Below are 12259 nucleotides of genomic sequence, written 5' to 3'. Positions count from 1 at the left end.
TTGGGTGCTGTTGGAGGTTAGTGAGGGGAGGAACCATGCCTCTACTGGAGGGCTCAATAAATAGGATTTTGATTTGACAGTCACAAAACATTGCTCAGTGAATCTAGACACCTAACTTCTCACTTTCTGCTCCCTTGAGAACCCTGTGAGTACACATCCCCTGGGCTGGAAGGCTCACGACTAGAAGCCCCTGACACCTGGAACTGATCTATTATTCACAGCTAGACCTTACTATTACAAGCTGATCTGACACACACAGCCAGGCCATTTTGTTCTCCTGTTGGACAGAAACGTTCTCAAAGAATAACAATTTCAAACAAGGTTACTATGACACCATGAAAAAAATAATGAAACAAACAAGCCTACTTCATCATTTTAACTAAGCACAGACAAAAATAAGGTCAACCTGCCACCACAAAATACCCCATCATAGAATTGCCATGCTTCCTTAGGTCCTCTCCCAAATCACCTAACTAAAGCCTAAATCCTGTAATAGGAGCTTTCTAACATCCTCTTTCTGAGACATCTTGCTGCAACAAGTAATAAACCCAACTTAGTTATTTCACTGCACATGTGTTCCCGGTGGTCTTTGGATGAAACGTGTTGACAGTTGTAGGCAGCCATCTCACATTCACTGATACCCACAAACATCTTACCGTATGTGTTATTATTCCCAGTCTACACCCGGGGAAACTCAGGCTGAAGGACTCAAGTGACTTAGCTGAAATTATACAAGAGGACTTCTAGGCCTAACCCTGGTCACCTAACCTAAGGGTCAGTCAACTGGATATCCATTACATTATTCTGTATACCTTTTTGTGTGTATAAAAATATTTTACAAAAATTTAAGTGCCACAGAAACAAAGCCCCTGAAAGACGCAGGAGGTACCTAGGTGGCCAGATGCCTCAGGCTTCTTCTACCTCCAGGATGGACGGATGGAACATGCGTCAAGCAGGACCCAGACTAGAGCAAGGCGGAAAATATCTCGGGCTCGAAATTTAAGAGCTGCCAAAAATCTCACTAATCAAGATCATTAATATTTAAGGCAATTAAAAAAAAAATCAAATCAACAAACTAGGCCCAAGGGCTGGCACCTGTTTTCGTTACTAAAGTTTTATCGAAAGTTCCCACAAGCATCTGTCCACTCAAAAACCAAACTCCAGCATCTGCGATACCAAGTGGCATTATGAGTGTCCATCGCTAGAAGCCACTTCCTCCACCCCACTAAAAAAAGAAAAGAGAGAGAGAGAGAAGGAGGGAAGGAGGGAGGGGGGAAGAGAGGGTAGAAAGGGAGGGAGGGAGGAAAGGGAGGGAGGGAGGGAGGGAGGAAGGAAGGGAGACCGGCTCCACTTGAGCCGGGAGAGGAGCGGGCCATCACCGGGGGCCTCGCCGCTTTTCCTCCCTCGGGGGCCGGACGGCTCGGGCGGGCGTCGCCTGGAGACGGACGCACGGCCGCGGCGCGCGCCCCGGGACAGGCCGGCGGCCACCGCGCGAGCAGGGGACCCGCTTCCGCCCGCCATGGCCGACCCGCGCTCGCGTAGCGGCTTCCGAGGGCCTGAGGAGGAGCAGAAAGAGGTGGAGGAGGAGAAGCAGGAGGAGGACGAGGAGGAGGCGGCGGCGAGGGAAGAGCTGAAGAAGGAGTCTGAGGTCCCCAGGACGTTCAGCGATGAGGACCTCTGGGAGGCCATGGGCGTCGACGACGGCAGTGACAACCTGCCGGGCGTCCTCCCCCGCTTGGCCAGCGTCATCAGCCCCAGCCTGAGCACGACGCCGCTGAGTCCCGGAGAGACGCCGAGCGAGGGCAGCCCTACGCCGGGCGGGAGCCTCTCCTCCAGCACCTCAGTCGGTAACAGCGCCGCCGACCCGCCCGTCACTTCTCCGGGGCTGGCCCGGCCCCGCCTTTGTCCACCCGCGCGTCTGGTTTCTAAACGCGTGCACCACCCCGCACACACCCAGCCTACCTAATGCCACTGTCTTCAGTGCAGGGCACGCAATCTCGGCTGAGCTGCTGTGGTCCGGCATTTAGGACACAGAGAAACGCTTCATAAAAGATGAAACTTGGGCAGTGCTGTATGGAGTGCGCGCACACACACACGCACGCACGCACACACAAACACGCGCACACACACACACATACGCGCGCACACACACACACACACACACACAAACACACACGCACGCGCACACAAACACACGTGCACACACAAACACGCACACACACGTGCACACACAAACACGCACGCACACAAACACGCGCACACACGCGTGTGTACGCACGCACACGTGCACACAAACGCGCGCACACAAACACGCGTGTGCACACAAACACACGCACGCACACACACAGATACACACACGCGCATGCACACACACTTTCGTAGCTCCTGGAGAAGTAGTGCCTACTGCCGTAAGGACTCTGTGCTACTAAAATAGTCCTGTAAGAAACAGCTCCCTTTTGTGAGATTAACTTCCCTCACTAAAGCCGCTGCAGTCACTTCCTGAAAAAGAGAGGCAGAGCAGTCACTTAGACTGGACTAGACTAGTTCCCCAGTATTGACATTTTGGTCTGGATAATTCTTTGGAAGGTTGGAGGAGGGGGAAAGAGGGGGCTGTCCGGTACGTTATAGGATGTTAAGCAGCGTCTCTGGCCTCTCCCCCAATGTCTCCAGACCTTACCAAATGTCCTCTGGGGGCCCACATTGCCCTTTTAAGAATCACTGATTTAGAAGGAGTAACTAAATTTTGAAATGTTTCATTCAACAGGTTTTCCTAAAATATTTCATACGTTTAGGAAAGACACATCTGAAACGAATTTAGATAAGTAAGAAAATGTTTTCAATTTTCATATTATTTTTTGAAGCTAGTAATGTTTACCTTTTGGATAAACATGTAAGCACGTAGAGTAAAATAATCCAGGGAATGTACAACTTATTTATTCTAAAAGGTTTTTCAAAAATCTACACTGGTAGGGATAAAGACAAGCAAGGTCCCTGCCTGTCTTCAGCTTATTACCTAGCTGTAGGGATGACACGTCCACTTATCAGTGTAACATGAGATAATAAATATATGCCTTGTGTACAATAGTAAGTGCTGTGAAAGTTTAAACATAGTCTCTATTGGCTAAATGCAAGAATGACCAGGGACACCTTTTGTGGAGGAGAGTGGAAATTATGGTCTGTCTCTCTTCTCTCTCTCTTCTTGTTATTGCTATTAGCCTTCAAGCACTTTAACTATAATAGGAAGATATCAGAGAAACAACTTTTGGAACATCTTTGTAAGTCTTCCCTGAAATCTCACAGCAAACCTGGTCCACAATCTTGAATTATTGTTTACCCTACCTTTGCTTTCATAAGCAACTTTTAAATTCTTAAGCATAAGGAGAATTGCTCTGTCCCCACTTCCATGTCTTTACTTATCCTTTTAATCCAACTTTTTAATAAATGATAATGAATGCGTGCAATTAAAGAGAAATTAAAGTGCACAAAGGTATAAAATTGAAACTCTCCATGCCCTTCTCCACCCCTAACTCCCACTTACCAGGGTTAATATCTTATTAACAGTTTCAGTTTTATTTCCATTATAATTTCAAGTAACATACTTTCATTAGTGATTTATCCCTTTCTGACATAACTATTGACTTCCGATCTCTCCATTTCTAATAGTTATTTTTAGGTTTTCTAACATTTAGGACTTCTAAGCATTTAAACTTCTACCTCCTGATTTATCAACTTTCGTATCATTGACTCTATTATGAAAAATTAACACATTAATCCACTTCTGTTTCTTTCCGTCTTTCCTCTCACCTCTTCTCTCCCAATTAACAGCAAATTATATACATTATATTAAAATTATATTAAAACATATAATATATTCATATAAAGATATATTACTTTGCCAAATTTTATTGCATTTGTGTTGTGGTTACTTAATTATAATTATCCCTTAGTGTTTTGGGTGCAGGTTGATTTCAAAAGTTGAAGACCAGTAAACAATATGCATAACATTATGTAAGAATTCAATAATGTGATTGGATCCATGGACAAGAGAACGTGATCCTATGTCCATAAAACTTGTCTTTGAGGAGGTGAACTTCTCAGCTCTCCGCTGTCCTCACTGTCCTCGGTTCTTCTGCACTGGGCTCCGTGGCGCACTTTCTTGATTGCCATCCACTTCCTTTCTTTTATTCCTTTTCCTTTTGTTGGAGAAACTCCTCAGGTGATTTTTTCATATAGGTATTATGGGTGGTCAAATTTCTGAGTTCTTGCCTGCCTAGAAATTTCATTTTCCCTCATAATTGATATATTTATAACATAGCCAGGCATAAAAGAATAGGTTTAAAACCAGTGCCCTCAGTGCTCTGAAGACATTGCCTCCCAGCGTCCGGTGTTGCTGGTCGGTCTGATTCTCAAACCCCTCTGACATTTGACATTTCCTCCCTTTCATTGCCTTTTTCTCGCTTTCATATCTCCTACTGGAGACTGCTGGACTCTGGGATATATTCTTCATCTTTCATAACTTTTCCTTCATATTTTCAGTATCTTCAACTTTTTTTTTTTTTTTTTTTTTTTTTTGTCTTTTTTGTGACCGGCACTCAGCCAGTGAGTGCACCGGCCATCCTTATATAGGATCCGAACCCGCAGCGGGAGCGTTGCCGGGCTCCCAGCGCTGCACTCTCCCGAGTGCGCCACAGCTCGGCCCATCTTCAACATTTTTGATGTTTGCATGCTACTTATACAGCCCTTGCACAGAACTTTTCATGTTGGAATTCATATTCATAATTTCCAAGAACCGGTTCTTGTTCTCTGATTGTTGCTATTCAAAATAGTTTGGGTTTTTTGTTGTTGGTTTTTTGTTTTTATCTCTTTGAAGGAACTATATAATATAATATATGAGGGTACTTCAGAAAGTTTGTGGAAAGATTTGTATTATCCTTTAATTCTGTTTTCCACAAACTCCGAAGTGCTCTTGCGTTAGTGTTCTCCCTTGTTCCTTGTAGTCCTCCTTTTTCTTTCAGAGTCGGTTCTGTTTATTTTGCTTGCTCTTTCTCTTCCACGCTATTGACTGTCCTAAAGGGACTGGTAAACTCAAACTCTGCTCTACATCCCTTTCAGCGCTAAGACCTTCCCAGGCAGGCACCCACTATTTTAAAATAGCTGTTCTTTGGGCTTCATTTGGAAATAAAAGCACTTGCCAGCAACTGCCCAGTATGAGGAGAAAAGAAGTATCCCCCTTGGCCAGCTGCTCCAAGTTCGCTCCTTGAAGGACTCTCATGACAGCCCCCAGATCCCTCCTCTCTGTGTTTGGTTGAGTTGAGCTAGAAGCTTCTCAGGAATTCCCTTTGTTTTTTTGTTTGGTTTGGGGTTTTTGGTGTTTTTTTTTTTTTTTTTTTTTTTTTTTGGCAGCTGGCCAGTACAGGGATCAAACCCTGGAATTCTGGGCTGGCCGGTTAGCCAACTGAGCTAACTGGCCAGACCAAAATTCCCTCTGGGGGAATCTTATTCACTTAGCTGTGGTATTCTTTGCTCTGGTTTTCCACCAATTTACAGCCGTTAATTTTCTTTCTTTTAGGACTTCCTCAATATTACTTGTCTATGGATGACCCCTTTCTTATTTTCCAGGGCTGTTCTTCATTTGTTTGTTTAAAGAGTCTGTTAGTTCAGGAAGATCTTGAAAAGAAAGGGGAGGAGAATTATGTACTCAGCTGCCATCTTGACTTGAATTTCTTTCTTTCTTTTCTTTTTTTTTTAAAGAAAGATGACCGGTAAGGGGATCTTAACCCTTGACTTGGTGTTGTCAGCACCACACTCTCCCAAGAGCCACGGACCGGCCCTTGACTGGAATTTCTATATGATTTCAAATCCATGGGAACCTGTCTCTCCTAGATTAAATTCTTTTTTCCTCATAAATCCTCCTGAGAAGATGCTTTTTACATTTTAAAGCATTCTCTGGTGATTTTGGTGAGATTTGAGTGTTTTTGAAGAAATATGTCCTAAAATTCATAAAAATACAACCAATGTTGGCTCAACTTCTATTTTTAAATGCCTCATTACTTATTCTGATTGAAAATGAGGCAAACTTTAGGAAGCAGATAAATGTAGGCAAACACACAGGTTTTGGAGCCAGACAGGAGTCCCTTGTGATTTTTGAGAGGTTCCCTAATCTCTATGAGCCTCGGTTTCCTTGCCTGTAAAAAGGAAATACCATTACCTGCTTTGACTGCTTTTGTAAAGATAAGTTAAATCACATGAGTAAAGCAGCTCCTACACAGGTACTATTACATAGTGAGTTCTCAGTAAAAGTTAATTTTGTTACTGTCCTCCCTCTGTCTTCCATCTTTACACAGAATTTCAGAAACAGTCTTTGGTGTTGGTTTAAGGAAGGCAAAGAGACCTAAATGAATAATGCTTTGAATTGCGGGGGAGCATTAAGTGCTGTCTAGGGATTTATCTTTAATGTTCCTTTACTCATAGTCCCTATTACTTGTTTCTCTGGGAGGTTAGATAAACAAGATTCCCTCAGAGACTTGCACAGGTGACCTCAGCAGAGGAGTTTTTAGCCTATTACAGGACAGTCATTTCAGAGTTAAAAAAACAGAAACACTTCACTGCTGCAATATGCCACATGCAATATGCAATATGATGAAGGAAGCATCAGAAAGGAAGGTGGAGACATAAGAGAACTGAGAAAGGGGAAAAAATGACAATCTGAAAATTGACTAAATCGTTTGGAAAAAAATATGGTTTGGTAATTTTAGAAGATCCAGCAAATTATTTTAAAAATTGAAATTCAAAGAGGCAAAGAAGCTTGAGAAGCAATATTATTTATTTGTTACCAGTAAGAGTTATTTTAACTAGTGAATTCCTGCCTTCGTCTTATGTCAATGATAAATAACTGATTAAACTATTTGTAGGAAGAATACAGGTTATTTAATTACAATGTATTTAATTTAACATCTGCCCTTTAAAAAGAATTTGGATTATTTTTAAACTAGTATAAATGAACAATTTATTCAAGTGAATGTTTAAATGTACACGCCCACCGCCAACAAGAACAACGCTACCAAATGTGTACAGATATAGTGGTAGTAATTTACTCCCTCAGGGAAATAATACAGTATTGGAAGTCTTTGGGATTTAGGAATACTTTCCAAAAAACAGATTTGATGCAAAGACACTGTGCCTAAATTTACTGAAGAGATAAGAATGGAAGAAAATATTTCAAAGAAAATAGAATCAGGATATTCTATGTACATCTGGTATGTTATTTGATTGTTAAATATACGATATTTAGAAGACCTACTACAAATATATAGGTAAACTCAAACCTAACATTTTGTCTTAATTTCAGAAATATCTATTCCCATTTGTATCAAGGAATTCCAGTATCAGTACAAACAGAAGAAAGTTGGCTTCAAGAATTATTTGGTAAAAAGCAGTCAAGTGAGTAGTTTGATTTCTTAGCTGGGAGGTCGGATTGCATACTGGAAATATCACTGGTGTAGAAGTCCAGTTGAGCTAGATTTGCATCCCAGCCCCAACACAAATTAACACTGTAGTGTTGGGCAAGTTACTTAACCTCACTGAGTCTAAGTTTCTTCATTTCATGGTAATAATAATACTGTGACAGGATTACTATGAAGATCAAAATGAAATTAAATATTTAAACTCCTTGGCACTTAGTATTCAATACATGCCATTTATGTTCATATCAAGAAATAATCTGCTGCCATGGGTTGAATGTCTCCCCCAAAGGTTCATGTATTAGAAACTTAATCCTCACCGTGACAATGTTAAGAGGGTGGGAAATCCTCTTATGGTAATTGAACAGTGGGGCCTTTAAGAGGTGATCAGATTGTGAGGACTGTACCCTTGTGAATGGATTGATCCATTCATGGAGTAATGGGCATGGTTCTTATAGAGCTAGTGAGCAGGTTAGCTCTCTCTTGCTCAAGCCATTCTCGCCCTGTGACACTCTGCATCACTGTAGAGAGTCACCACCAAATAAGGCCCTCACTAGATGTGTCCCCTGGACTTTGGACATCCCAGCCTCCAAAACTGTAAGAAATAAATTTTATTTCTTTATAAATTGCCCAGTTTCAGGTATTCTGTTATAAGCAACAGAAATGGACTAATACATCTGTCATTATATTTTTGATACATATCTTTATTTTTTTACTATAAAAGTAACATATGCACACTATTTTTTAAATGTCAAACCATTAAGAAACAGATAATGTAAAAATTAAAATTTAATTGATCCCAGTAGAGTTTTTTTAACTTTTATATTCGAGTCTTATGTTATGTCACTTATTCATCAAATGTTTATTGAGCATCTACCAGATACCAAGCACCTATCATAGGCCAAGCCCTAGTCTAGGGAACCAGCAGTGAACAAGACAAATAAATCTGCTATCTCAATAATCTTGAAGTGTAGGAGGTGGAGGTGATGGTAAGATAAATAATACACAAAAATTAAGTAAATATATAATACATTAGATGATGTAAGTGCTAAGGAGAAAAATAAGGCAGGGAAGGAGATGGAAAGTATCAGGGTGGGAGGGCTGCAAGCTTACACAGATGCTCAGGGAAACCTTCACTGAGATGCTATTTGAGCAAAGACCTGAAGAAGGCAAGAGAATGAGCCATGGCAATCTCTGAAGGAAGAGTTCCACCAAAAGGAACAGCAAGTGCCTCCTTGTAGAACCAGGCAGCCAGTGTAGTAAGCAAGGAAGAGAAGCCTAGGGGTAAAGGTTGAAGAGATAATGAGGACCAACTCTTTTTCACTGGGGGTGAAGTGAGAAGTCACTGGAGGATTTGTGCAGAGGAATGACAACCTAATTTATATTTTAATGACTGCTGGCTGCTGAGAAAAGATGTTAACAGGGCAAGGGCCCAAGGATTGAGCCCCACATCCCTCCATTATTAAGTTGGGGACACGAGGAGGAGACTCAGAAAAAGCATCCAATGATGTAGAAGGTAAACTGGTGAAGTGTCCTAGATGCCCCGGAAGAAAGTGTCTCAAAGAGGAGGAAATGATCAACTGAGTAAAATGCTACTTAGAGGTCAGGAAGGTGAGGACTGAGAACTGACTACTGGATCTAGTATGTGGAGGTCATTGGTGATGTTGACAGGACCAGCTTCATTTAATTGTAATGAAAACCTGACTGGCGTGGGCTCAATGCAGAGTGAGAGAAGAAAATAGAAATAAGCATAGAATAGAAATGGAATCATACACCACACTCCCATTTCATTTCTAAGCCTTTAATGATACAATGGTGTAACTAATATATAAACATAGCCTTATTTTTAAAAAGTCAAAAAATACAAAAAAACCCCAATAGTTTCTTTTGACCATTACCCCCAATTTCAGAGGTCACCATGACTATCATGTTGATGTGTATCTTTCCAAATCTTTTTCTTAGCTTTTATGTCCATATAGAAGTATAGACAATAGTTTGGCCCTTTTTGTTTGTTGTGTTTACATGAACGGTATCACTGAATATATGGTTCTACTTACTTTTTGCACTTAACAATATTCCTTGGAAATTTTACCAGGTCAGTACCTATAGGTCTTTCTCATTCTTTTTAATTGTTGCATAACAGTAAATAGCATAGATATACAATTGTTTACTTTAAAATTCTCCAATTGGTGCATAAAGTTGTTCCCAGATTGTCACACCCAAGGTGTTACAATGAGCCTCCTCCTCTTTTGTACACGTCCAAGCATTTCTTTAAGACAGATGCCAAGAAAGTGGCATTGTTGGGCAAAAAGTTATGCATTTTAATTGTCACCTTCCTAAAGAGCTGACCCAGTGCACGCTTCCACCAAAAGGGTTGCTGAGACCACCCTTTCCCACCCTTCTCGGTATTTGATATTGTCACTCTTTAAAATTTTTGACAGACTGGTAGGTGGAAATTATACGATATCTTATTATTATTTTATACAATATTCCTTGATTACTAGTAAGGTTGAACTTCTTGTTACCAGCTTGTGTTTTTTGTCAACTTGAATATCTTCTTTGAATTAAGCAAACAAACAAGTGTTTATATGTTTTGCCCATTTTTCCATAGTCTTGTCTTCTCTTTTCTTTCTCTGTCTGTCTGTCTGTCTTTGGCAGCTCTTTACATGTCTGTGATACTTTGAATGTTCTATATGTTGCAAATTATTCCTCCCCATTTGTCTTTTTTTCTTTTATATTTGCTTGTGGTAGTTATTTATCATACATAATTTTAAATTTTGATGTAAGTAAATATTTTCCTTGTGATTCTTGTATTTTATGGTTTAGAGAAGCCCCTTCCTAACTCAATATTACAAGCATATTTTTCTATATTTTCTTCTAAAATTTCTAGGATTTTATTGTTTACTTTTAATACCTTAATCAATGTGGACTTTATTTTTGTGAATGGCTTGAGAAAATATCCATCATTTTTACCCCAAATTTTGTCCCAATACTACTTATTAAATGGTCCAACTTTTCCCCTCTGTTTTGAAATGGTGTCTTTATTCTATACTAAACTATCATACATATATTATATGTATGTATATTCTGTTCCACTGAACTTTTGGCATTTTCTTATACCAATATTACACTGTCTTCATTTCAATAGGTTTATCATATACTTAATATATGATAAAACAATTTCTGCCTTCCTTGTTCCTTTTCAAAATATTCCCAATTATTTGTTCTTCTAGAAGTATCTTAGAATCAACTTGTCAAATTCCATTGAAAAAGTCCATCAGAATTACATTGACTACATAGATTAATTTGGGAATAATTGATATCATTTTAATATTAAGTCTAACTTTGTAGAAACCTGGTGTGCCTCTCTATTTTTTTTTTTAGATATTCATATATATATATATGTATATGAAGTTATATATATACACACACATATATATATAAAACTCATGCAGTTATTAGTTTTTCCTAGGTATTTTGCCATCCTTAATTAACGTAACAATTGTAATCTTTTTCCTGTTATATTTTCTAATTGGTTACTGTCAATGTATAAAAGACCATTGATATCTATGTATTAATCTTGTATCTGAACCTCTTGCTGAACTTTCTTATTAATACTAATATTGTGTCAGTTGAAAATCTACTAGACAATTGCATTCGCTGTGAATAGTGGCAATTTTATCTCTTCTTTAATGTCTTTTACTTAGCAGTTGCTAAGTTGCTATGGTCTGAATGTTTGTGTCCCCCAAAGTTCGTATACTGAAATCTGATCACCAACAGTATTAGGAGGTGGGGCCCTTGTGAGATGAGTAAGTCATGTGGATGGAGGCTTCATGAGTGGAATTAGTGTACTCATAAAGGAGGCCTCAGAGGGCTAGTTCAACCCTTACACCATGTGAGGACATAGCTAGAAGACGCCATCCATGAGCCAGGAAATGGGCCCTCATTAGACACTGAATCTACTGGCAACTTGATCTTAGACTCCCCAGCCTCTACAACTATAAGAAGTAAGCTTTTATTGTCTATAAGCTATCCAGTTTATGACATTTTTTATACCAACCTAAACAGACTAAGACAGAAAATTGCTACCAAGAAATGGGGTTACTCCTGTAACAAATACTTAAAAATATGGAAGTGACTTTGAAACTAGGTAATGAGTAGAGGATGGAAGCGTTTTGAGGTGCATGCTAGAAAAGGCTTACATTACCATAACAGACTGTGAAGAACAATTCTTGTGAGGGCTCGGAAGAATAGAGCTGTAGAGAAATCCTGAATCTTATTAGAAAATATCTAAGTAGTCCTGAACAGAATGGTAGAAATAGGGATGGTAAAAACCATTGTGATGAAATCTCAGATGAAAATGAGGCATATGTCATTGGACAGCAGAGGAAAGGCCATCCTTTTTATAAAGTGGCAAAGAACTTGTCTGAATTGTGTTTGTATCCTAGTGTTTGTGTAGAACCTGTGAGTGAGAAAACTGGATATTTGGATCAAGATGGCAGAATAGACCATTCTTGGCATTACTATCCACCACAACCAATCAATTTACAACTATTAAAAAGCAAAGACTGCCAAACTGGGACTGCTGGAGCTCAGGGAAAGAGGAGTAGAGACCCATAGTGTTCATGAAGGCAGGAGAAGCTATAGTGAGAGGGAAAAGGTACTGCTCTGACCATTTCAAGACCCAGCTGCTTCAGGGACAACCCAGTGAGGGGTGAGAAGAAGTTGTGGCACAGAGCAGGAGCCAGCAAAAGCCATAGCTGAGCCCTTTGTGTGAAGTTGCGTGGAGTTTTCAGGGG

At 40.1% G+C, this 12259-nt stretch overlaps 1 protein-coding gene across 1 annotated transcript in view; it reads left to right on the top strand.

Moving 5' to 3' along the window:
• The first annotated feature begins 1519 nt into the window (after positions 1–1519).
• ERICH6 (glutamate rich 6) overlaps positions 1520–12259 on the top strand; it is a 46306-nt gene continuing 35566 nt past the window's right edge. Inside the window, exons 1-3 of the mRNA XM_063101448.1 lie at positions 1520–1853; positions 2765–2822; positions 7349–7440. Coding sequence (XP_062957518.1) covers positions 1520–1853; positions 2765–2822; positions 7349–7440 — 484 coding nt within the window. The remainder of the gene's footprint in view (positions 1854–2764; positions 2823–7348; positions 7441–12259) is intronic.

The sequence above is a fragment of the Cynocephalus volans genome, chromosome 1, assembly GCF_027409185.1.
Source record: "Cynocephalus volans isolate mCynVol1 chromosome 1, mCynVol1.pri, whole genome shotgun sequence".
NCBI classification, from domain to species: domain Eukaryota; kingdom Metazoa; phylum Chordata; class Mammalia; order Dermoptera; family Cynocephalidae; genus Cynocephalus; species Cynocephalus volans.
This window is presented reverse-complemented; position numbering and strand designations above follow the sequence as displayed.